We start from the raw sequence: 26,524 nt of genomic DNA, 5'->3' as shown, positions 1-26,524 counted from the left end.
TTAATTCTTAAAATAACATTATAATTTTTTAATTAAAACTCCCTCCGATCCAAACACCGTGCAACATTTGTGTTTGACACAAGAATCTAGGTGGGGTATTAAGTATGATAATTTGAGATAATTTAGATATTAAGTTATGTGATATGAGAGAAAAATAATTATTTGTTTTTTTTATTTGAGCTATGTAATAAGATAAAATAAAACGTATATTAATATATGTTTATAAGTATTATTAATTATTTCTAAATTTAAAAATATTGCAGTAAATTTAGAATTAAAAAAAAAAAAGTTGCAGAGTGTATAGGATTTTCAAAGCCCTCTAATTTTGGAACGAAGAGAGAATTTTAAGTCATTCTATGTGCTCTTTTTAAGTTTTTTAGGGTGTGCTTGTTTGGGGGTTTGGATTTTGAGTTGGAATTTGAATAGTAAAAATTTTGAATTTGAACAGTTGTATGATGTGATATAAATAGGTGATGATGTGATGTTTTGAATGTAAAATTGATTTTTAGTATAATATAAAAAATGAAAAATAGGTGTTTGATTTGATGTTTTTAGAGAGAAAAAATTGAATGAATAGTAAAATTTTGTTAGAATTCTACACACCCTATGTCTTTTACACAACCACAGTGTAGGCTGATCCATTCATGCCAACATAGGTTGCATTTGGCTTGGGCTTTGTTTAAAATTATGCATTCTTTACACCCCAAAAATGGTAACACAACATCCCTCTAAATTTTCGAAGCTGATTTATATTGATAGCCATTAAAACTTAAAATTCACAAAAACACTCACTATAAAGTATAAACAGATCTACACTACAATTGCTACTCCTATTTTCTCAAACAATAATATATAAACACATATATACATACAAAGACTGTACGTATTTCTAGAGGTGTTCTTCCCGGAGCAGCATATTCAAATAGAGAGGCTCAACAGCAGATTTGATCCAATCCTCACTCTCCCACAAGAAACACCCAAAGGCAACACCTTCCAGCATCAGCCTCTTCACACTCCCAAACGACGTCGTAATCACCGCTTCTTCCCCGACTCCGCCGAACAGCGACAAGCTCCGCCTCTCCACCACATTTGCCGCTTCCTTCGACTCCGGCGACGCGCATATCACCACGCTCTCTTCGTCGAATCCCATCCTCATAAATGATCTCGATCCCAATGGAACAGGAAGATTAGATGAGCTGGAATGAGCGCTGTTGGCGACGTTTAAATTCCACTCGAGGCGACGGCGCAGTGCAGCCGACTTCAGGAAGTAGCCGAACAAGACGGAGGCGGTGTACATTTTGCAGAGGCACGAGCATCGGATCTTCGTCGTCGCCCAGCATTCCTTCACGCAGGAATTCGCTCGGCATCCGGTAATGGAGCTCACGTGATCCCTCACCATCTCAAGAACTTCGATGCTGTGGATCGACTCGAGCTCCCAATCCTTGGACGGAAAAATCTCTAACCTGCTGTTGCAGATGCATTTGGAAAGCTCGGGGACCAAATAAACGCGCATCTGATAAAACTCGTGGAGTATGATTGCGTAGATCACGTCTTCAACTGCTGCTCGGCATTCCTGTTTCTTCAGCTCGGCGATTCGCCTGCCATTGATTGGATCGATCACAATTCGATGTTAGCCGGGAAATGTTAAGAATCAAAATGCTGCGTGTAAATCGACTGGCATTACCAACCAATGATTTATCGATAGGCACACGCCCGGTGGCAGTACTAGTCATTTTCGATGCACTAGTACACCCTCGTTGGCCCGTGCCATTCTCGACAGTCTCTGCGCTTATCCAAAGATGTACAATTGAATTCATACAACAGATACTTTGCAAGCAATTGTCAAATGTATAAAGAGATATATGTGAATAACGATCTTAACAAACTCTTCGATTGATCAAATTGATTTACTTATGATGGAATCGAACAGAATGCTGCTACTCTTTCAATAACCTTCAAGTTTGCAGAGCAGATTAAAGAATAAACTCCAATTGAATCAAGAATCTTAGCTACCAAATAAGAAATGATGGTCAATGCAGCAGCAGAGTAGAACAAATACATATATATATATATACATATGTGTGTGAGAATTGATGGCCATTCACCTGTGAAGAGGAGCCTCATCGGAGCCACGGCTGAGTTGGAGGCGCGCCACGGCTCCATCCGTCTGGACGGCGAGCCGCTCCAATTCGGCCCTAGCAGCCGCCCGGAAGGCGTCGCGATCATCCAACAGCATGCCGCTCAAGTGCCTCCCAGCCGATGACCTCGGCTCGAGCGGCGCGGTCCATCCCCCCAACTCGCACTTGACGCCGACCGCCGCAACGACGAAGGGGCGCAGCCTGTAGGCGATCGGAGGGGTCCAAAAGGCCGATGGCGGAAGGGCGAACCGGGTTTTGCAAAGGGTAGAAGAAAAACCGCAATAGTCCATTTCAGAAATGAAATTGGAACAAGGGTTTATGGAGGGTTTAGGATGGATAGGATTTGAAGGGATTGAATTAGCTTAGCAGAAAGGGCAGCAGTAGTAGTACTAATTAGTTAAGTGGCCTCAAGAAAAGAAACGAAAAGTTTCGAGAACGACACAGGAAACGGATAAGATCATTCATATTCATGTAAGAGCAGAGCTTCTGAATTCAATATACTGTACTGTACTTACTAGTATAAGAGGAATTATTTTTCTTCTTTTTTAATTTATTTATTATTATTATTGTCTCAATTCTCAATAATGGAGGTCGGGTCAGGTAAGATCGCCGACCGATGACGCACGCTACCATGATCCATCCATTAAAAAAAGGCCAACCAATACAATGTAATGCAATGCTCATCTCATCTCATCTCATCTCAGTGGGACCACAATGCCCAATCATATTATCATATGTATGTTTGTGTGTATGGTCCTCCGTCTACTGTGCTTATCAAAAAGCCCTACAGATATTTTGAGGAAATTAATTAAATAAATGAAAAGATTAAACAAGGAAAATGAATATGTTTGCTTTACTTTGTGATATAAATATTAATTGATTAATCAATAAAAGATTGAAGCAAAGATTTGTTTATGGAATAAATCTTGTAGAATCTTCTAATTATCATCGAAATACTAATTTCCTTATATGTAATGTTACAGTGTTCTGTCTATATATTGTTTATTGACATCGTTGAGTCGTAAGGGTTTTGGCAATATGTTGAATTCAAGAGTTTCTATATCTTTTTCGTTTTTGCAATTTGAATATTCATTAGTAGCAGTTAACCGACTCAGTCGCGCAAAACGACAGCGTACAGGGTTCGGATAACTCCGCCGCTTGCCTCCGTCACCGTTAGATGGAAATTTATTGGCAGTTAATTAATTAATCAATTTCCGTATTCAATTTAACAATGGAGCGTCCGTCACGGCGTCACTGGTGATTATGATTGCAAAAAAGAATATATGAATTCAGATAGCATGTCCACGACACAGTATGAAAATAAACACATAAATAATCAAACTCTCTTCGTTTGATCAATATTTCCATTTCAATTTCCTTACACAATACTACTCTTCCAATTGCCCAAACTTCAAAGATCAATTTTGAATTTAATTCTAAATATAATAGACATTATATTTCAAGCTGCATACCAATAACTATTAGGCTAAGGCCAAACAAACCAAAAAGAACCACAACCAAAACAAAACATCATTGCAAGTCATAATGAGATAACATGCCATACAAAAAACAGATGTCTGAAAAAATAGCAGCTAAGTCGAAACAAAATTTGCCCCAAAATCTCCTCATTCAATCTTTCAATTATAAGTAAAGAAATAAAAAACAGTCACCAAAGAAATAACACTTCAAGCGACCTGCTTACTCGTCCTCCTGGCTGCGCAGCCTGGCCAATTTGTTCGTCACAACAACATCCAACTGAGCTGCCCGTTCAACAATTTCCTTCCTCTTCTTGGTAGATACGTTGTGTGCGATTTCAGCACAATAGGTTCTGACATAACATACATAGAACAAGGTCAGCAATGAGCCCATGTATAGAATGTAAGTCAAAAACTAGAATGAGGAGAACTGAGAGGAAACAAATGTTTAGTAAACCTGTTGTGCATCATCAAGACTTCGAGCTCGCTGACATTGTGCACAACAAACTTCTTGAACCCATTGGGAAGGTAGTGGCGCGTCTTCTTGTCTGAGCCATAACCAATATTTGGCATCAAGGTGCATCCTTTGAACTTTCTTCGGACACGGGAATCAATACCCTTGGGCCTCCTCCAGCTAGGCTGAAAGCCAGAAGACAAATAATCATATAAAGCCAGTTGAGATTAACAACAGCATTTAATTAAAGGAGAGGGGCATAAGAACTTAGTGCAATTTGGAAGTTGTAGCTTACACAAACACAGGCCACTGAATACAAAATATCAGGTTAACAGATTGTCTAATTCTCTTTATTTTTTGTTATAATCAGCGACAGCATGCATCAGTGGAAAATACAATGTATCAATTTATCAAATATGAGTGCTGCAAAGGTAGAGAATGAATTCATAGAATATACATATGCTATGCATCAAAGAGATTTCTTTATCTCATTACTACAGACTGTGAAGAGAAACAATAAAACAGGAAAAATTAAAAAGTAGCAAGCTTAAAAAAGCATATTCCAGTGCCAAAGAGACAAATGCAGTTGCTAAACAATGTGACCATGAGATACACAACAGATAGCAGCAGAAACTGCAAAGGCACTTAAAAACATCACCATTCAGCTAAACAATTGCAGTGTAAATGTAGGAAGATACCTTCACTGAGATGAATCGATCACTCTGATGTCTCTTGAACTTCTTGACGCGCTTCTTAACAATCTTCTTGTCCAGCAATGGAACAGCCATGGCTTCTGTAATAAAATTCTAAAGTTAGAAAAGAATAAAAAAAATCTATCTCACATATTATATGTTGCAATAACGTTTTGTTTGATTTGCTTCTTAAAATATCATCAAACAAATTTATTGAGTGATTTTCAATTTCCACCAGGATTCAATAAACTAATACTTTGTTGCTATGCATCTTAAAACATCGCCATACAAATTTCTAGTGCTTATTTTCAATTTTAATAGTATATAGTATCGCTTTGTTTGAATTGCATGATTCATGAAAAGAAAACAAAATCAAAATAAATTATTTTCATCATCAAACATCCCTAGGTTTCAAAGAACACAGCTTATAATTTGGTAGATACAATCAACTTTCGAGAATTATGAAGATTCAATCAACAAGACTACATAGACAGACAAAGCCTTCCATGATATAGTATAACCTTCACACCATTCAACAGCGAACCAGAACCAGAACCAATACGAAGCGACTTACAAAGACAAAACAAACAAATAGACACCATTTGCAACAGCGGAAGTTTCAGTTAATTCAACCCAAGCACAACATCCAAACAAGAGGAATGTCGCAAAATAAAGCATGCATATCTCCACCAACGAAACCGAATACAAAGACGAAACATAAATTTAAACATGAAAGTAATTTCCAAAACCTGGTGGTGGCGACGCCGCTTCTCTGGCCTCTGTGGTGGAGATTGGGCAGCGGGAGATTGGGCAGCGTTCGCGAAGAGGCGATAAATAGAAAAACAATACTAGGGTTTTACGCTTTTATACTAGGACTGGGCTTTTAATGCATTTGGGCCCAAATTTGGTGGCCCAAAATATATGGGCCTTCTTTAATTGTACCAACATCTTCAAATAATAGCGTGGGTATAATTCGATTAGGTCCGACCCGAGATGCATAAGTCCCTCTGATCCTGGCCCTTTTTAACTCGGGCCGAAGTTCAACAGGCCTAAAGCAGGCCGGTCTGGTCAATCCAAAATAAGAAAAATAGTTCGAAACCGGTATTACAGTCTGGGTTGGTGTAGTTCTGGACCGGCCCGGCTGACCAGCAAAACAACTTCTAGAAATAATTTGCTAGTGAATTTGTAAAATAGGATAATAATCATTTCTATAAAACCCAGAAAGTAAATATATATATATATATTTATTTCAATGATAGTGACAATGGAATCTACTGAAATGGAGGACATAATTCAAAACAATTATTGGGTGGAATCACTCAAATATTGCGGAATTTGTGGCCACACTAAGTGCCCCAACTTGACATATATATATATATATATTTTATACATACAAATAAAAATATTAGAATGGTGGTGTAAGAGTTGGACTCATACGCGTAGAAATAGTAAAACCAGAATAAAAATTTATAGGTAAACACACACACACACGAAGAAATACTAATTCTACAACTAAAAGACTAGTAAAAGTGTTGGAATTAAAAATAGTACTATTATTTTACCATGCAAAAAGACTAGTTGCTATTTCTAGAATATAACGAGAGCAAAGACAATAAGTCAAACATTGTTCTAGAGCTGTTTGGAAAAAATAGTTTATTAAAAAATATATATATATATTTTATCTAATAATTTTTAGTTGGTTAACTAGTTAGGCAGTTAATTTTAATAATTAATAAATTAGTTTTTTTTTAAAAAAAAAAATTATTAAACCTTAAAATCTAGTTTTTGAAAAACATTATACATTATCATTTTTTATCTTAGCCAATATATTTTATTTTATTTTCTCATTTGCCTCTACACTTACCTCTCATTTCACTACATTGGGGCTTTTTTTATTTTTTATTTTATTTTTATGACGTGGAAACTTGCGGCTATCCGAAATTGGTCCTAAACCCAAGCCAAACCTAATACATTGGGCATTTTTTAAAAATACTTATTTGTGATTCTCATAATATGAATATAATACTAATAATTATATATGTTATGATTTTTTTTCTTGTATTATTTAGTAAGTTTTTAATGTATTTTTATTTTTTTAAAAATTATAAAACAATTGAAGTTGTTTTTTGCTATATGTAAATTACCTTACATGTAAAATATAGAAATTTATTACAATATTATTAATATATATTTTTTAAAAAATAAATTTTTAATTTTATAAATTTACAGAAATTGAAATTATTTTCTTTTATATGAAATTTATTTTATTTTGTAAAAATATATAAATTTATAAATCATTATAGGTTTGTTTGGATGTTTTTTATATTTTGGTGTATTTTAAATATATTTTTTATATACTGTATAATATTTTTAATAAAAAGTATATAAAACATGATATTTCAAGAGAAAAACAATTAAATTACTGTAAATAACACAATCAAACAAACCTTTTCATTCTACACTAATGTATATAACACATAAATAAATAAATAAATAAATAAATAAATAATAATAATAATAATAAAAGACAAACTATAATGGGTCAAAATATCTTCCACAAACAAATTAGCTTGGCTGAATTTCCCACAAATATTATAGTCAACAATATCTGCACAATAATAAATCGCGTTCCACCTAGATAGTGTTAATCCATTAACAATTTGCGCATTTGAAAATATATACTCCCTCCATCCAATAGGAAGGACCGCGTTTGCTTTTTCACAAATAAATTTTTTAATATTAATAAATATTAAATTATAATAAAAAAATATAAAAATATTTTTATTAGTTAGTATAGTATAATATAAAAGTAATAATATTTGTATAATATATTGTAATTTGAAAGAGTATTTATTATGTTACGTAGACAGTACAATTATCAAGTTAGAAAATAGTATCATTGTTTTGGAACGGACGAAAATAAAAAATGGTAACTTTTCAATGAGACGGACGAAGTATATTAATAAATAATATCATTAAAAAAATTGTACATGTAAATATAAATGTATAAAGCAGTGTCTTCCTCAGCTCATTACAACACCCATAAAAAAATAAGTCATAAACTCCCAATCTACTATCATCTCTTGCTGCAATTTGCATCGACATGAAGATGAACCTAATTATTATTCTCTACAGTTCCTTCTCCCTGCTTTTCCTCTACAGTTCGTGCAGTGCAGACCCTATCCACCATCTCTGCGGCGACGACACCAAAGTAAAAGACTACCCTGAGGTTTCTAGAAACATCGCCATCCTCGTAGACAAAGTCGGCGCCGGAGCCACCAATAACGGCGGCGGCTTCAGCGCAACCTCCTACGGCGCCGGACTAGCAGAAGCCTTTGGCCTCGCCCAATGCCGCCAGGACGTTCCCAAAGCCGACTGCGCCGCCTGCATCCGCGACGCTACCGTAAACATCCGAAAGCTCTGTCCGGTCCAAGCCGACGCCAAGATTTGGTACTGCCTATTTTTTTAATTTTAATAGTACTATTTAATCTATAATTTTTATTTTGAAATGAATTTAATAGTATATTGCTACCAAAATAACAAAAAAAAAAAATAAAAGTTGCGACCGACTATCTCCGTTGCAACCCGCTATTTTTGAATTCTACATGATACGTGTTATGAAAATATTTGAAATTTTCTTACTTGTGCATTTTATTAAGAAAACATTTGCTGCTATTATTATTATTATTATTATTATTATTATTCATGCAAATTATAAGTTATCAATTATATTTTAGCGTTTTGGTGAACTAATTTTTTGTGTCTAGTACAAAAAAAATTGTGATAAATATATAAAATATATTATTTTTAATTGAATATTTATCTTTTTATAATGAGTATTTTGACTTTTTTTTAATTTATTTTTGTATAAAATATTTTAGATTTATTAGTGTAATTGAAAAATAATATTGAAAAAACAGAACTATTGTTAATATACTTAGTTAAAAAAAAAAAAAAAAAAAAAAAGCTCAATATTTTATGCAAGAATTTTAACATGAATGTGTATTTATTGTTGTATTTTTTTCTTTTTTTTGCTTTTTATAGTAAAAAATACAAAAAATAATACTTATTTCTCTCACATGGAGTGTCTAATCTTTTCACTTCGGTTGTTTTACATAATTTGTAATTTTTTCTGAAAATAATTATACAGTTTAATAATATTTTAAATTTCATAATTTATATATATATTTATAATCTTAATTAAATTATTTAATTATCTTAATTTTAATATATAATTATTTTTATTAATACATTTTTTTTTACTATTTACTAATTATATATTTTCTAAATTATATATTTAAGATAAAATAGACACTTTATGTAATAAAGATGAAGAGTGTATAATTTTTTAAAAAAATAAAAAGAATTAGATCACAAAAAATAAAAAAATAACCACAAATCTAGATGGCTGTTATCTATTGAGGAAAAAAAAAAACTTATAAGTGTTCTTTATTAATATTTAAATAATAATTTAATATGATATATATTTTATAAATTAGCGTATTTTCAACAGGTACGACTATTGCTTTCTAAGATACAAGCTCGAAAACTTCTTTGGACAAGTCGATACTTCGGGCATATATTATTACAACGTGGCGAACGCTGACGACCCCAACACTTTCAACAAAAAGCTCGGGGCCTTAATGCAAGTTGTCCGATCAGACGCGACCAAGGCAGGGAACAAAGGCTTGGGGAAGGGGCAAACCAAGATTTCGACATTCCTAACATTGTACGGATTGGCGCAGTGCACCAGGGACTTATCGGACATAAATTGCGCTCAATGTCTAGCAATCGGGATCGGGAACTTCGAAAGGTTTTGTAAAGACAAGATTGGGTGTAGGGTTGTGTACTCCACTTGTTATATTAGGTATGAACTTTATCCATTTTACTTCCCCCTCGATGCAACGGCTATGGCCAACTTGTCCGAGAGGAGTGCCGGGAAGAATTACAAGACATTCATACCTCGGACGCTTTAGATTGGCGCACGAGGATTTATTTGTGCACGCGAGTTTGTGAATTCGATCTATAAATGTTGTATTAAAATGTTTAAGAATAATAAAATGTATTGTCGTAAGTATTTGATTTGATTTGATGTGATAAGTGTTTGAAAATTATATTTTATATAAAAAATAAAAAATAAATATTTTATTTGATATATTCTCTCATTGAATTAAATTAAAAATTGTTACGATAATATATAAAGAAAAAAACAATTAAAAGAATCGATAGCCTTAGATGGTTACATATTCAAAAGTGGCCACAAGCTGAAGCAGGCGACGTGGACATCTCAGATGGTCCTCACATGAAACAGTTAAAGCCCAGGTTAGTACCGGCTGGACCGGGTTCAGTCAGGCAGAGTTTGACTCGGTCATTGAATGACTCTATATGATTCAACTAACTTTTTACTTTATTTATTTATTTTTTTTATGTCGGAACTAACTTTTTATTATACGCTAGCAAAGAAGTTATTGTAATTAAGAGCTTACATATTAAAATAAATAGTTATAAAAGTTAATATATTTAAAAAGGAAAAACGTTTTCACGTGATTCTATACCTAAAAAGTAACGAAATAAATAAGTTCACTTTTTTTTTTTTTTCTTATTTTTAGATTTAAATAATAAGTTAATCTAGTCTTCTACATATATAAAAAACAATATATTTATATAAAAAAATAGAAAGGAAAGAAAGTCATAATAAATCAATTCCCTTACTCAACTAGTATAATACAAACAAAAATATATGATTGGCCTAACGTGACTTTCCTGATGAACTTAGTTTGAAGGGTATTAAATTCGGCCGAAAGTTTATCCAGTGTACACCTTTGAGTAGCTACTACGGCTTACGGATTCCCACGTTATAAAAATAAAAAATAAAAAAAACAATAAACAACCCAACACAAGTCCTACATTATTTGATCACTTTTACTTTCCACGATCACCTATTTTTTTTCAATTTACCACACAACAGCGCAAAAACAAAAAGTACAGCTAAAAACCAGACCATCAAAGATTCATTTAAAATAATAATAATAATAATAATAAAGATTCATTTACCCAGAGCAGCTCCCGATTTCTGCGATATCAAAAATAATAATAATTATTAATAACTGAAGCTTAAATTAATTATTTTCTTAAAAAAAGGAAAACAAACATAACAATAGATCCTCAATTACTATTATCATGACACAAGAGTGATCATCTTCAAACTAATCCATGGCTTTTTATCTTGAATCATACTATTACCACTGGTTTTTGATTTACTGCTGTATAACTACATACATACATATATATATATATATAGTCTCACATTATCCGCCGAATGTATTGAATGCATCGACACGGCAAACTCATACTTGGTCGGGACTCAACGGAGACACACCGGGCGCAGGCAGCTCGAAAAGACTCCCCATCCTCTCTTCTGCACGAAAAAATGCAACACAATTTTTACATATCACCAAAACACATTTAAACCAAAACAACAAGTAGATAAAAAGATCCCTCGATCCAATCACTACATTCATCGAGTTTCAAAAGCTCCCCGGATTTCAATTTCATTTACTATAGTGACCGAAAAATCAAAGATTATTACATGTCTAATTAAGCACATCAAGACAAGTAGATGTTAGCAATGTTGAGGATATTCAAAAACTTTTTTGTTTGGATCTTGTCAAGTTTCGGATTGTCCTAATACATGTCGATTGTCGAATTCTGTGCTCACTTCCTTTATAATTTATCGAATCAAAGCAATGTGTGTGTGTGTGTTTGTTTTTATATATACCCTTTTGGTGTTGGCGCGGAGGAGGTCGGGGGAGATGGTGTACAGATCTTGGTCGACTGGCTTTGCTGCCGCTGGCGGTGGCGGCAGAGCCACAGATGCCGAGACAGGGCTTGGTGGTTCTTTGAATTCACCATCACAATTCCACATCACCCACTCATCATCATCATCTTTCCTCCTTTGTTTCTCTTTTGAATATCCTACTTTTGCCTACAAAAAGCACTCATAATCAACGCTAAAAGATATAATTATAAAATTATATATATAGAGAGAGAGAGAGAGATGAATTGCTTAGTGATCAATTCAAGAATCTCAATTCATCGGAAAAGAATGGATGGATACATATATAGGATGCTAAGAGTTGTACCCTGTGGCGAGGTACAACAATCACAGCGGGAGTTACAACATCGTTCTCGTACAGATCGCCGGCGACGTACAAGTCACGATCCTCGCCGGAATAGCTGCACCGGAGCAGGCCGGCCTCCCTCGCCGATTCGAAACACTGCGTGAACGGCAGGTTGCCGTCGCAATCCCAGCTCCCGAACGCAGGCACGCGTCGCCTCCTGAAATTGAATTCCTTCCCCCACCAAACAGTAAAGTGCATAATTTAAAATTCATCGATCAAATTAACGAAACCCTAATTACACAGGCTCCATGTAAAAAAACTCGAAACCACGGAATTAGTTGCTTACGTACATCCATGGGGAAGGGAGCAGGATTGGGACCGAATGTGCGGAGATATTCAGAGCGCCCAATGGGAAGGGGATGGCTTTTCCTGTGTGGTTGGTTTCCAAATTATATAGGGGGGAATGAATTGGGGTAAATGAGAAATCGAAAATCGTTTTGAGGCCTCTCTCTCTCACTGAGCAGCTATTTCCTTTTGGGGAAAGCAGTGAAGGCGATGGCGATGGCGAAATGCAATGTGGGGTATGAAGAAAAGAGCAGGAAAAAGTAAAGCAGCCCAAATATCTAAGAATATGCAGGAGACGGGACAAGGGACTGTCTCCGGGAGGAAGACGATGGACTCTCTCTCTCTCTCTCTCCTCTCTTTCTCTCTCTGTATCAGTTACAATTCAACTCAATTCTGCAGCTCTTCGTCACCTTTATCTGACGCCAATGAAATGAAATCTAATCTTATTTTGTATCTACAGTGCAAAATATGTTTCTTTTGCCCATAAATCTTGAATTTTACTATTTTGTTTTTCCGTTTTTCAAAAAAATTACAAATTCTTTTTTATAAAATATTCTATTATATATTATATTAACATCAAATTTAAATTAATTTATTTTCAAATTCATTTAGGGTGTGTTTGTTTGGGGTTTGTATTTTGAGTTGGGATTTGAATAGTAAAAATTTTGAATTTGAATAGTTGTATGATGTGATATAAATAAGATTTGACGTGATGTTTTGAATGTAAAATTGATTTTTAGTATAATATAAAAAATGAAAAATAGGTGTTTGATTTGATGTTTTTGGGGGGAAAAAATTGGATGAACAGTGGAAATCCACCGAAATCCTTCAAACAAAAACACCCTTAAAAAAATACTCGAATTTGCTTCCCTCTACCATGATTTTTTTTTAAAAAATTTATTTTGGTCATTTATTTAAAAGTATTTATTTATTACAATAAAGATAACACACTATTACCAATAATCTTTTAATTTTTAAATAAATACAAACGTAATTTTTTACATGAAATAAATTTTTATATAAATATGAAAAATAAAAATATCAAAATTATTTTATATATTTTATTAATTAATAAAATATTATTATTTTTTTAACTTATTATAAAATTTCAAAAAAACTTTAAATTAAACGGGAAGGAATATATTTTTATTTTTTTTAATAAAATAGTATTCAATAAAATATACTCCCTCCGTCCCAAACACCGTGCAACATTTGTATTTGACACGGGAATTTAGGTGGATAGTATTAAGTATGATAATTTAGAAATTAAGTGATGTGATGGAGATAGAAATATATATTTTATTTTTTCATTAGGATGATATGAGGGGATAAAGTGTGGGGTAGAGATTAAGTATAATTAATTATTTTCTATTTTGGAAATGTTGCAGGGTGTTTGGAACATACCAAAAAGAAAGTGTCGCAGGGTGTTTGAGACGAAAGGAGTATTATTTTTTATATTAATGACATAATTCACATGTTTTATACTCTCTCCGTCCCATAACAAAATATACATTTTTTTATTTTAGTCCGTCCGATAACAAAGTATCAATTTTCTTTTTTAGTAATTGTACTATATACCCAACATTACAAATACCATTACAACTTACAATATATTACACAAATGTCATTACCTTTATATCACACATACTAATAAGGTTATTTTAAGTATTTCTACTTTATTCTTACTATATTCTAATATAATACTAATATTTTTAAAATTAGATGAAAAAATAAATGGATACTTTATGGGACGAAAAGAGTATAAAAAATAATTTAAATTAAAATACTTCAAAACACACGCAATTGTTTATTTTGGTACAATAATTTCATTTATAAAGTACAATATAAATATGAACTAGACCGTACATATTTGTCTATAGTATAAAATAAATTATGCTATACAGCAGTATGCGCTATATGATATTATTATATGTATTGACTAAGTGTTGATTTGACTCCATGAAATAAATAAATTCAAAATAATACCGAACAAACAATTTCTCTTGAACAGTTATATCATTACGTAGCGATGGTAAATACCAAATATTTAATGCGGAGTTTGCCATTTTACTTAGGTATTCAGCATTTAATAGTATTTAATGATCATTTAAGTTTGGTGTAAAAGCATCGGTTAGTTGGTTGATTTTAGGTACTTTTCATTATCTTGTTGTGGTAAAAAAATAAATAAATAAATGAAAAAAGAAATATAATTTTAATATAACTATAGAGTAAAGTACTTTTAACTAAAAATATATATATATTTATTAATAATCACATTTGTTGAGTTAAAAAAAAAATTAAAATTAAAATGAAAAAACTAGAAAATTGTCCTTGTGATTTTAACTTGATTTGTTTACTACTTATATTTTGAAAAACCCATATAATATAAAATTTAAAATATTATATCAAACAACTATATTCATCTTATAAAATATATCAAATATTAAAATGAAAAGAAAATATAACTAAACACACTTATGTTCATTTTTTTTTATTATTTTTATTATTACCACATGAAAAAGATGAAAGAATAATTATCTATTTGTATCAATAGTATATATATATATTTTTTTATTTTTTATTTTATTGAAAATCATCAAATAATATTGATTTATATTTGAAATACAAATCAGATATATCCGTAATTTAGCCCTAACCAATTTGTATAACTTTACATGCATGCATGTCTTCCGTGCAGTAAAAAGATTGAAAATTGAAAAAGGGAAGGTTTTTGGGAAGTTAAAAATGTGCTTTAGACGTAACCCTACATTCAACATTGTGCTATGCGCTAAGTTTAATTAATTTAATTTTATATATTTTGTACATTTTATTTTATTTAAATAATAGTTAAATTTGATATCATGTATATATATATATATATTTATTTTAAAAATATAAACGATCATATTGCACAATATATATTTTAAAATAACAAAATCTAAAATTGTGTTTTTTCTAATTCGGTTTAAAGTAAAAAATAAAAATAAAAAATAGAATGCAATATTTTATACTCCCTTCGTCCAAGATACCGTGTCTGTTACACTGTAGACATGGTATTTTAGGAGGGGTGTAATTAGTAGATAATTAAGAATGTATTAGTGAAAATAATTATCCTATAATATAAATAATTATAAATTAAGATTAAGATAACTAATTAGTTTAATTAAAATTTAAAAAAATAAAATAAAAAATTTAAAATGAAATTAAAGTGTGTAATCATTTTTAAAAAAAACGAAAAGTGACGTAGTACAAGGGACTGAGGGAGTATAAAAATTGTACTACTACACCTTAGAATTGTGCATCCTATAATAAAATTTTCAAGAAATATCTATTTTGTTATTTTTTGTTGTCTAAACATTAAGTATTCATATTCTCTTTTATTTTAAGACTATAACACATTACACTATATAAATTGTGTCAAATTTATACTTACCTATGTCAGTATTAATCAAATTAAATCATAATGACATAATAGTGTTTACATATAAATAAGGTACAGTTAACTATTATTAAAATACAATATTTATACTAAAGTAAAGCATACCTTAAGATCGATATAGGGAGTCTTTATTTGTATATTTTATTGTAGGCCATAGATGGTTAAAGCAAATTTTCAGTTGGCTTTGTTACATAATAAATAGAGTTGGTACCTCAAATTGCTAATCTACTTTGTGTCATCTCTAAGTTGTAATTATAATAAAGTTTGAACTAAAGTAATTTGAAGATTGTGAAAATTTTCAATATATATATATATATATATATATTAAAAAGCCTCAATTGACGGAATTATTTTAACAACTTATTAATTTTATAAGAAATTGGATAAGATGTTGTCTGAATGAAAAAACTTTTTGTTATTTTTGGTACATGGACAAATATGTTTTTTTTTTTTTTTTCTTTTTGTCCTGCATCAAGTGTTTTTTTTTTTTTTCAAGCAGTCTGATGTTGCAGTAAAATTGTTACTGCAATCGTGCTGCAGTATGAATCTGTGTGCTTGATTTTATTCATTGTGTCCAATCTCTTAGATGTCCACGTGAGTCAAACATGACAGTTTGAGAATGGTCAGACTCGTGTAGATTCATTGAATGACACTATATCATTTCTTATGCTAAGGAAAATTAACGTGAGGTGTCTTCTTTCCAAAGTTGCATGATATATACAACCAAAGGAGAAAATATTTGGTGGTGAGTGAGGTTTGAGAGCCAAAATATAGAGAGAGAAATTATTGTGTGTGCTCTCACATTTCTTCTCATTTTCTCCATGTTTTGAACTGTTGTTTAACACTGAAACCTACAGGAGAGGTCGACAAAGATCGGAGATAATGGAGTTCCAACCGGAGATGATGATCAAACTCTGAGCTGCTCTGTTGTATGGTCATTGTTAGTACGTGTTTGTGACAACGTGAACCTGTTGAGATATTTTTCTAGGTTAACCATGATAGCTTTTTGGGTTGAAGGAGTTGTTGTTGTTTTTGTCCTTAATCAGCACTGGTGAGTGAAATATCTTTTGGATTGATATCCTCGGATATAGATTGGTTGATAATCGAACCGAGTTAACAAACACCTTGTCTCATTATTGTTTTATGTTCTGCATTGTCTTTCGTTGTTAAAACATTGTTATAACTGTGAATCGCCCACGCTTATAGAGTGGGCCCTTTAAAGTGTTCGAATATGTTTTGTTCGATTAATCACTTTCCCCGACATATTAGAATATAATCGTTCAAAGGTTTGGAAATTAATTACTTTATTTTGTATAATTAACATATATTGTTAATATATTCATATTAATAATTTTTAGTGAAAGTTCATTACATGTGCTGAATATTATAATCATCCAGTGAAATCATTTATTGTTATTACATAGCTAATGATATTGTTAAACTTCTTTTTAGGTATTTCCATTGAAACATAACAAAAGGGTGCATTTGATTGCAAATTATGTGTAATTGAAAGTTTGTTTTTCTTGCTAAGTAGTAAGATACTATTTGATTATAAATTATGATATAACAACATATACTTAAGTTACAAATAATTTTTGAATGCTTTAAACTTTATATTTTAACAATATATATTTGATATGAATGTTATTTTGTATAAAATATAACTTTTATGTAAGAAAAAGAAATAAAATACATATTTATACATAATTGATATGAATAAGTTTATAAAAGATAAAGAATTGTAAAATATGATTATATATATAATATAAATGAGGGATTATAAGTAAATCATACTTTTAAAAAATTAAGATAAAAAATTAAAATTACAATATAATTTATTAATCTTGAATGCAATCGGTAATAATCAATAAATAAAAAATCGTATTAGGTGAACGATGAAGGCCTAAAAACATTAAAAATATTTAAACTTACTCACTTCAAACTAAACTAGTAGATCATCTCTTCCAGAATCCTTATTAATTATATCAAATACATGAGAGGTTGTTTACTTGTGCGTTTTTTCTTTGCTTTGATATTTTTAAATATTTGATTTTATTTAATTATTTCATAATAGGCATTAAGCATGGTTTATTAAAGAAAAAATTAAAATTTTTAAATTTAATATATAAATAATCACCTTGAGTTTTTTAATATTCATTACTAACATACTTTGCAGTTATTAAATTCAAATTCAGTGCATATCCAAATAATAGTGATTGTAAATTCCTATATTACCAAATAATCATAATAATTAAAAGCAATCAAATACAATTTAGAATTCATTATACTCAAAAGAGCCGTCTTAGCTCAGCCGGTAGAGCGCATGGCTTTTAACCATGTGGTCGTGGGTTCGATTCCCACAGACGGCGGTTTCTAAGATTTTAATCTCTAATTTTTTAGGGTCCATCGATGAAATATTTCTAAATAAATACACGTATTTGTTTGTATTTTGAATATAATTTAGTTAATTAAAATTTTAATTTATAATATAAATAAAGATTTGATTAAATTCTTTTATAAACAAACATGTTTATCTATTAAAAACACAGAAATAAAAAATGCCACTGTCAAAGTCAAAGATTCAAGGAGCTATTACTTATTTTTTTGGGTACCTATTTTAAGTTACCATCCAAAAAAGTATTTGTTCCTTAAAAATATCATATCATTATTCTTTTTTAAATAAATTTAAAGTACAATATAATTATTTAAAGTTAAAATCCAAAACCACAAACAAATGGAGTACAGATAGTAACAAAATAATATTGTGGCAGTAGTAAATAAACCAATCTATAGTTTAATTAAATTAAAATGAGATACTACTTGAGAACAAAAACCAGTGCACGTGCATATTCTGCAAGTCACGTGAGCCAAAACTAGAGATATTTCCTTAGAAATTACAGGGCGGGCTGGGGGCTGGGGGCTGGCTGTACACTGAAAATTAAGAGTAATTAAGGGATGGATACCTTCGATATTTCTTAACTATTTTCATATACCTTCTTTTCCTTATGTACTTCTTCTTCTCCTTTCTTCCTCTTCTGCAATAAGCAATTCACCCGACCTTCCATTTCAATTTCCATTTCCATTGATGGATCATGGAAAATAATCAAAACATATATAGAGGGTAGAGCAACCTCCATAACTGACTCAACTCAACTCATGCATTTACTGTCCGTCGAGGAATCACCAGCCATGGCAAGTCTCTGATTCTGAACCCGCTGCCCCAGAACGATGCCAGACAAAGACCCATGATAGCCATTGCAACCACCGAGCATGCCGGGGGAACGGCTTGTGTGCTTCCCAGGAAATGGCTTGCCAGAAGCCCTGCTAGCGTCGAGCTTTGCATTCCTGTGCACAGTGAGATTGTTCGCGAAACTTCTTCTTCCAACCTGTAATCATACACACCCAAGTTGCTTTTTTTCCATCAATCTTGACAACAAGTTCGGATATTATGGAATAAAAAATTAATGTGCATCAGCTTTAAATTGCATTATATTTTAACGTAGAAATAAAATGGAAAGTGAACTGTAACATATTGATGCTGCTTACCCTAGAAAATGGATTTTGGTGATCCAATAGCCCAGAGTAAATGCCACAGCATGAAAGAATAGCACTGGACCGATCAATCTCAGACCCTCAATGGACAGGATTCGGTTCCTGTTTATAGCAAGAGGGCTTCCAATGCACAACGAAGTACAGATCATCGCAACAAAAGGCATCACAGGTTGTAGGATTGAAACGACGGGTTTGGCATAAGTATTCAACACCAATCCAAGCGCGATAGGCGCAAGAACCACCTGTAAAAAATTACCCAGAAAAAAGTAATTAATCAGATAATAAAAACCAGGAATGGTTTATCAAACAAAAATCACATGAAAATTAGCAAGAACTTTTAAGGGTGTGTTTAGTTTGAATGATGACTTGAAACCCTTGATAAAACCTAATTATTCAAACTTATTAATCCTTCTAAATTATCATATAAGATGATTTCAATCAAACAAGTACACTCAGCCTGAAGAGATTTGGCACCTGCAAGATCGATTTTGACATAGCAAAAGCATCAACTGGAACAACGGAGCCGATGAGAAGGCCTGTCAAAAGAGGAGTCACAATAACTGCAGCAATGGTCGATGAGCTAGTCAGTAGGATGCTCAAAGCCACATCTCCCTTGCTCAAGAAACTGGCATAGCTTGATAGCTGAGCCCCCGCAACACATGCAGTCAGAACAAAACCTGCATAGAACATAGGCGGAACACGGAAAGCTTGTGCAACCAACACTCCAAGTGCTGGTTTTAGTGCATACTGTGCAATAAATCCAATTGATAATGGAAGTGGTCTGCAAACAAATTAAAAACGACACCAACAAATCTCAGATACCAATTCACCAAGAAACTGCGTAGCCAGCAATGAAGATCAAAATGCTTAGAACAATAAAAGTTGACCTGTTAAACGCTAGAGCAAAATCGGTGAGAGAGAGCTTAATTCCGATAGACAACATAATCCCTCCGAGTGCAGGTGCATACATTTCCTTGGAAACCCTGCAGTTTCTCTAACATTTAACAAAAAACACTGGAAAAATACATACACTTCTTTAAAAAGCATTTTAAGGATATTCGGAGTAAAATCAATTGAAGGAAACAAACAATCACCATGGATAACTTTGCTCAAACCATGAACAACTTATTATCTCTTTTGTCTCTAACAGAAAATTCAAGCATTTTAAAATATCTGGAAATCTATTTGAGACTACTCTGTTTTACTTCTATAGCGGTTTCAAAGATCTTACGACATTTAGCGAGAGAAGTAATACTTGCGCTAAGGGAATAACTACATGAACACCATACCTAGTACGTACAACTATTAACATACCAAAAAAATTAGAAAATTGAGCACAAGTATATCCAGAAAGCATCAAGCAACAATAAAGCAGTACAGATTTTTGAGTAAATAGCAAAAAATTTACAGTGCATACCAAGTGAAGGTCGAAGGCTTGGACAGTGCCATGATGCCGGTGAGAGCCACCACGAACGGAAGCAGAGCAGATAAAAATTGAGAAGCATCCGGTTTTGATTCAGCAACCACGCCGATCCTAGGGTCCACTCCGAACGACAACAGCGAAAAATTACCCTCTCTTTTCTGAGCCCCAACCTTGCCGATAAAAGGCGATGTAGTCGAGCACGCAGATATCACCAACGAGCCATTTTTTACACTCTTATCAGACCTCTTCTGAATCGGGAAAAAAACACTGCTCTTTAAACCTAACGGAATCGAATTTTGCGGCAAATAGCAAGGGGCATGGAATCGAGGAGTTCTGGATGCGGTTTGGACCGTAAGGCATGATATTGGGGGCATTTTTTGGCTGAATTCCTCAGCAGGTTGTCTCGACGCCGGAATTTGGAAGTTTTCCGGCGAGGGAACGGCGGAGGAAAAGAAGAGGAGGGGGATAAGTCTGTTAAGATATGTGGCTTATTCTCTAATTATAATAATAATAAACACGTATATATATATATATATATTTATTTATTTATTTATTTATTTATTGAGCCGAAAAAAGGGAAAACTATCTAAAGCCGAGGCAGGAATTGGGCTTGTTATTGTAACCAATATATATTAATATAAATAATATTTACATTAAATATTTATTTTGTATTTAAAATTGTGAGTTTAGTATTATAGGAGTAGTAAAGAGGATTGAGATTTAAATCACGTCGTCTAATTAAATACTTTGGAGATTATTATTATTATTATTATTATTATTATTATTATTATTATTATCATTATTGTTATTATTATTATTATTGTTTGTGGTTGTTTGGAGGTTGTTAGAACATACTAATTTAGTAATTTAATAATCACTTTTCTGATATAAATAATTAAATAATATAGGTTGATAGCCAATTAGCTATAGTAGCACTTATTGAAATAAATTTGACAGAAACTATATAGCTATTAATGAAATAAATTGTGTGGCTGTATAGATGCATTAATTTAATTATGCAAAAAGAAAAAAAAGAAAAGAGAAATAATAATATGGTTTGAAATGACAAATTATTCATATTTCCAATATTTAAAGATTATGTGTGTTGTTTTATATTTAATGTATACATATATATATATATATCTCTCTTTTGCATTCGTATTAATAAATTAGTTTTGTATATTAATCATAGTAAGTGGAATAGAGAATGATACTTTTTGCAATGTCAATTTCATATTTTGTCGTCGTTATAATTAACACACAAAATATCATGAGAAGCCAAAAAAATATGAAAGATATTTAAGTAAGAAATGACAAATAAGAAAATATCTTCTTACTTCTCGATATGTACAAGGAAATAAGTGTAATAACATAGTTCCTCCATAATAGGAGATATGCGTATACTCTGGATATGGATTTTTTTATATAAATGAATAATAATTAATATATTTTTTTTAGTAACAAATAAATAAGGTTTATTTTTAAGATGAAGGAAAGAGAAAAAGATACATTTATCCTCCAAATCTCCTCTAAACATATTATTTGATCTTTCCTTTCCAATGAACTGTTTGTCTTTTGTTTCTGTTTTTAATATATATTCATAAAATCAAAAAATAATAATATTTTATTAATTAATATAAATATATAAAATAATTTTGACATTTTGTCTTATAAATACAAAAAATATATATATTGTTATAAGAGATACTAATATTTTGATATAAATCATTTTTTCTACTATAGAATATAGATATTTTTTAATGAGACATCAAAAAATAATAAAACATAAATAGTTACATCTACTTATTCTTAACACAGTTGCTATTATTTATTAAAATCGAAGCTGTCGTTAAAATACAATATTTGTTAAACTCTATAAAAATTAAAATTAAAATTAAAATTAAAAAATAAAAAAAAAAAAAAAAAAAGCACACTCAAAAGTTACTCTTAACTTTTCGCAAATGTCAACAATTCCTTCCACGCAAACACAAAGAGACATGAGAATCGAAGACAGACAGGGTAGGATGGACCACAGAAGACAAGAGGGGGGCATTACAATGATCTCAAACAGCCAGTGAGAGTGTCAGTGTGAGTGTGTGATTAATCAAATCAACACAAAAACTACTTTAGAACAAACCAATTATTGTAAACAGAATCCCATGGTCCTGTAAAGCCTAAACAATCTTCTTCTGCAGACCATAATAATAACAATAACAATAATAATAATAATAATAATAACAATAATAATAATAATAATACATATCAGCAGCAGCAGCAGCAGCAGCATATATTCCATCCTTCTTGCCCCCACCCCAAATGCAATAATTCCCACATCCATCATTCTCAACAAATATACATACAGCTAATGTATATAACCACAATCTCAATCAAGAAGAAGAAGAAGGCATCAATTTTTGTATGTTGTCATGACAGTGGATGGCAAACAATCAATACAAACTCCACCACCAGTAAGAAGCAAACAGTCCAATATCCTCAGTTACAACAAATTTCGACACCAAACGTTCGAATAAAACAATGTCCCACAAAACAAATCAGAAAAGATTTATATATTTGCAGTAAACCACACATAAGCTGAGAAACAAGTATGGACAAGTTCGGTAAGATGTAAAAGTAGTCGTTCGACAATATATATGATTCGGATTCTTACCCTCTTCTTGGAGTAAAGATCTGTGGCATTTCTTAAAATGCAAACAAGAGATATCAATTCGAAACTAAAAATGATGAAAAAGCAGTACTTTTATTCCTTAATTTCATCCACAACCAAAGTATGCAAAGTGAGCTCACATCTATCATTATACTACAAGAAAAAAGATAAATCAGTTCAAGAATCGTGCTTAAAGTTCACATCCTTAATCGCATTATAGAACACTCGGGGGCAAATTCATCACCTGAACCACGAATGCACATGCTCTCCCCCATGGATATTTTGCCCCAATATCCAAAGATTTTTTAAACTAGTTTTGTATCGCTGCCATTGATTGATCTGTTGAATGAATGCCTCCTTTTGTCGACCATGTTTTGGAGAGGACTCGGCATGACTACAGAATGAACAGCAAACATGCAACAGTAGAAAGAAGAAATACGATGGTTGCCAGAACAGACTTTGCAGATCTGTACATACACAAATTCCATAACATGATTGAGCTAATGTGCATCATATCATCTCCCACCGACATAATCTACAACGCCGTTCTTGCAGCATTATCTTCACCATGCTGATTCTCCAACTTCCCTAATCGAATCTGATGACAAAACACAGATCAGGCGCTGTGAATGCTCGAACATAAGGCTAATTAATCAACTTATAGCATCAACATAAAAGCAAATCCATTGTTTCATCCATCTACCAGTTCAAACACATTTAGCATCATGGCATCAAGTTCAGAAATCTGGAAAAAGTGAGACATTTCACACAAGTAAATCATGAAACTTAAATACAGTACAGGCAGGTGTAAATATGGAATATGGAAGAACCTCATGGATTCTCCATAAGAGGTAAAATCACTTTTTGAGTGCAAAAATAACCACACAAGGCAAAAGAACCCTACCTTTTTACACCAAATGCAAAAAGTGGCTTCTGTAGCCAAACTATACAATTCATTTCTCACTTCCCTAAGGACTCAAACGTTAGCAGCAATGAAGAAGCTTCCCATACACCTTTTCTCTATCCTAAAATATTTATCTCAAACACGAACTCCAAAAATCAAAAGGCAACCAAAGACAGGCAGAGATTTCACACAAAAAACCCAAAATCGGAGAAACAGAAGAAAAAAGGACCAATCATGATAACCCTAGAATAGCACTAGGTATTTTTGGGAAAAAAATCCTTTGACCTTAGAAACAGTTTGCGCTATTTCCCTTCCGCCTACAAGATCTGAACGCGGTCCCTCCAAACAATCCCTCGGAGTTTCGAACATAGACAGGGAGAATTGCTTGGAAACAACGCCGACATTGAAGTAAATCAATCCAGAACTCGGGATATCGACTCGGATTTCGAGAACAGGGAACCACAGAAACAAATCCTGCGCCGAAATTCCGGATAGCTCGTTGATCTGCCCGAAGCTTAGGATCCCGGAAACATTCATATCGTAGTGAATCTCGTTCTCGAACTTGGCATTGCAGGCGCGATCTAGGTGGACTTGGAATTTCCCAGAGTCATCAAAGCTGAAATTCTTCACTCCCTTGGGGAGCAACCCCATCGGCAGCCCGTGGGCCTTCAGAATTTCGTACGCCGAAAATTTCGGGGCCTCGTCGGATATCGCCACCGGTACCAACAATGAACAGATTAACAGAATCGAAAAGGAGATGAGGAGGAAATGGCGCAAATATAACATTTTCTTTTGAAATCTTCAGGTCTGTGGCATGGAACTTTCTGGAATTTGGATTGAGCAGGGAGACTACCGTCGGAGCAGGAGCGGCGGCGGCGACAACGGCGGCGGCGGCGGCGGCGGGAGGGAAAGTGCCAGGGATAATACAGAAGGGATCAAGAGAACCGAGTACTTATTGATAGTGAAGGAGAAGGAATCTAGATTTCCTGCTATTGCGGAGCAGTGAGCCGGAGAATATGATTGGAGGTCCTGAGGGGTAAAATGGGGATATGAAAGTGTATAGTTATTTTTTCTGAGGGTACAGAATAGTTACTGTGGGGAGGCGCGTACTGGAAGGTCCATAGTAGTCTCTGGCTGAGGACTCGAAGTCCAGAGCGACACTGAGGGATAAGTACGGCAATAATTGGAAAATATGACGTGGAAATTAATTAAGATAATAAAAAATTGAAATCCAGCAGGGCAAATAACACCTCACTTTGATTGTAGGCAACAGCAAGTGGGCTGGACTTCGAGTCCGAAATATCCGGTGAGTATCTTCCGGCGCGCGTTTGTAGATTCTTATGTCATAAATTAAAAATATATATATATTTGTTCCATCGATCTTAATTTGTAAATTATTAGATTTGATCAGAATTTATTACTTATGTGATTGCGAATTCTCAAATTATCATATATATATATATATATGCTCACTTTGTTTCATTTCAAATGAATCATTTATTTTTTTAATAAATTAAAAATTAATAATATTTTATTATTTAATAAAAATATGTAAAATAATTTGATATTTTTTTATAAAATATAAATAAAATAATAATATATTTATAATTTGTGAAAAATAAAATATTTTGGTATTTATATGTAAAATACTTTTACTATATTATAAAAACAATATTAATGAATGACATAAAAAAATAATAAAAATGATATTTTAAATTGAGATGAAAGTAATATATTTCTTTAAAATAAATACAAATTATATTATAATAAAGATAACATAATACTTAATCCACTATCAATCCTCGGACTTTGACGCTGTTACTATGCTTATTAAACAAAATCAACAGGATACATAAGCTAAAAAATAATTAATACGTGATACAGATGCAAACAATATATACTGTGTTAAATAAATTTACTTAGTTGTGTTGGTTTTTTATTATAGATTATATTGAAATAATTATAAATTGTATTTGTATTTGATTAATATTTATAAATATAACAAATGAACAAATAATACAATTCATAGTTAATTTATATACAACCTAAAACAAAGACAACAAGTGAAAGAAAATACTAATGTATGATTATTTTCATTGAAATAACAAAAAAATAAAATAATTAAAAGGGAGTGATAATTATGAATTTTAATTAATATTCATAGAAAATACTTTTGATTGAAATAACAAAAAATAATAGAAAGAAATACTTTAATTAAGAGGGAGTAATAATTATGATTTTTTTTTATAAAAAAATATATTTATTTTCATAGAAATTTTTTAAACTTAAATTATTACTCAAAATTAAAATAAAAAA

At 32.0% G+C, this 26,524-nt stretch overlaps 6 protein-coding genes and 1 non-coding gene across 8 annotated transcripts; 2 read left to right on the top strand and 5 right to left on the bottom strand.

Annotated features, from left to right (window-relative positions):
- Positions 1-733: 733 nt before the first annotated feature.
- LOC127252009 (UV-B-induced protein At3g17800, chloroplastic-like) lies at positions 734-2,653 on the bottom strand. The gene is made up of 2 exons (XM_051276006.1): positions 2,106-2,653; positions 734-1,598 (listed from the first exon to the last, which is right to left on the bottom strand). The coding sequence occupies exons 1-2, from the start codon at positions 2,426-2,428 to the stop codon at positions 890-892; spliced, it is 1,032 nt and encodes a 343-aa protein (XP_051131963.1). The 5' UTR covers positions 2,429-2,653; the 3' UTR covers positions 734-889.
- A 993-nt stretch (positions 2,654-3,646) lies between these two features.
- Positions 3,647-5,599, bottom strand: LOC127252280 (60S ribosomal protein L32-1). Its single transcript, XM_051276403.1, has 4 exons — positions 5,509-5,599; positions 4,766-4,860; positions 4,071-4,252; positions 3,647-3,966 (listed from the first exon to the last, which is right to left on the bottom strand). Exons 2-4 carry the CDS (start codon positions 4,853-4,855, stop codon positions 3,837-3,839), a joined length of 402 nt encoding a protein of 133 aa, XP_051132360.1. The 5' UTR covers positions 4,856-4,860; positions 5,509-5,599; the 3' UTR covers positions 3,647-3,836.
- A 2,156-nt stretch (positions 5,600-7,755) lies between these two features.
- On the top strand, positions 7,756-9,846 carry LOC127252186 (cysteine-rich repeat secretory protein 55-like). Its single transcript, XM_051276258.1, has 2 exons — positions 7,756-8,209; positions 9,273-9,846. The coding sequence occupies exons 1-2, from the start codon at positions 7,863-7,865 to the stop codon at positions 9,733-9,735; spliced, it is 810 nt and encodes a 269-aa protein (XP_051132215.1). The 5' UTR covers positions 7,756-7,862; the 3' UTR covers positions 9,736-9,846.
- A 605-nt stretch (positions 9,847-10,451) lies between these two features.
- On the bottom strand, positions 10,452-12,605 carry LOC127252187 (uncharacterized). Of its 2 annotated transcripts, XR_007839033.1 has the most exons (5): positions 12,231-12,605; positions 11,902-12,111; positions 11,538-11,744; positions 11,067-11,177; positions 10,452-10,832 (listed from the first exon to the last, which is right to left on the bottom strand). XR_007839033.1 is itself a non-coding variant. In XM_051276259.1 (4 exons), exons 1-4 carry the CDS (start codon positions 12,234-12,236, stop codon positions 11,124-11,126), a joined length of 477 nt encoding a protein of 158 aa, XP_051132216.1. In that variant the 5' UTR covers positions 12,237-12,605; the 3' UTR covers positions 10,910-11,123. The 2 variants fall into 2 exon arrangements, 1 of the variants encoding a protein (XP_051132216.1); XM_051276259.1 differs by lacking the exon at positions 10,452-10,832 and having other exon boundaries at positions 10,910-11,177.
- Positions 12,606-17,960: 5,355 nt separating this feature from the next.
- TRNAK-UUU (transfer RNA lysine (anticodon UUU)) lies at positions 17,961-18,033 on the top strand. The gene has a single exon. It is a non-coding gene; the product is annotated as a tRNA-Lys (tRNA).
- Positions 18,034-18,413: 380 nt separating this feature from the next.
- Positions 18,414-21,145, bottom strand: LOC127252149 (probable sodium/metabolite cotransporter BASS3, chloroplastic). Its single transcript, XM_051276207.1, has 5 exons — positions 20,634-21,145; positions 20,104-20,199; positions 19,691-19,997; positions 19,211-19,458; positions 18,414-19,050 (listed from the first exon to the last, which is right to left on the bottom strand). The coding sequence occupies exons 1-5, from the start codon at positions 21,011-21,013 to the stop codon at positions 18,819-18,821; spliced, it is 1,263 nt and encodes a 420-aa protein (XP_051132164.1). The 5' UTR covers positions 21,014-21,145; the 3' UTR covers positions 18,414-18,818.
- A 2,235-nt stretch (positions 21,146-23,380) lies between these two features.
- LOC127252188 (uncharacterized protein At5g01610-like) lies at positions 23,381-25,153 on the bottom strand. Its single transcript, XM_051276260.1, has 2 exons — positions 24,494-25,153; positions 23,381-23,902 (listed from the first exon to the last, which is right to left on the bottom strand). Exons 1-2 carry the CDS (start codon positions 24,992-24,994, stop codon positions 23,840-23,842), a joined length of 564 nt encoding a protein of 187 aa, XP_051132217.1. The 5' UTR covers positions 24,995-25,153; the 3' UTR covers positions 23,381-23,839.
- Between the last annotated feature and the right edge of the window lie 1,371 nt (positions 25,154-26,524).

Source organism: Andrographis paniculata, unplaced genomic scaffold (genome assembly GCF_009805555.1).
Source record: "Andrographis paniculata isolate CXL003 unplaced genomic scaffold, ASM980555v1 Contig45END, whole genome shotgun sequence".
In the NCBI taxonomy this organism is placed as follows: Eukaryota; Viridiplantae; Streptophyta; class Magnoliopsida; order Lamiales; family Acanthaceae; genus Andrographis; species Andrographis paniculata.
The sequence above is the reverse complement of the archived record's forward strand: the minus strand, read 5'-3'. Positions and strand labels throughout refer to the sequence as shown.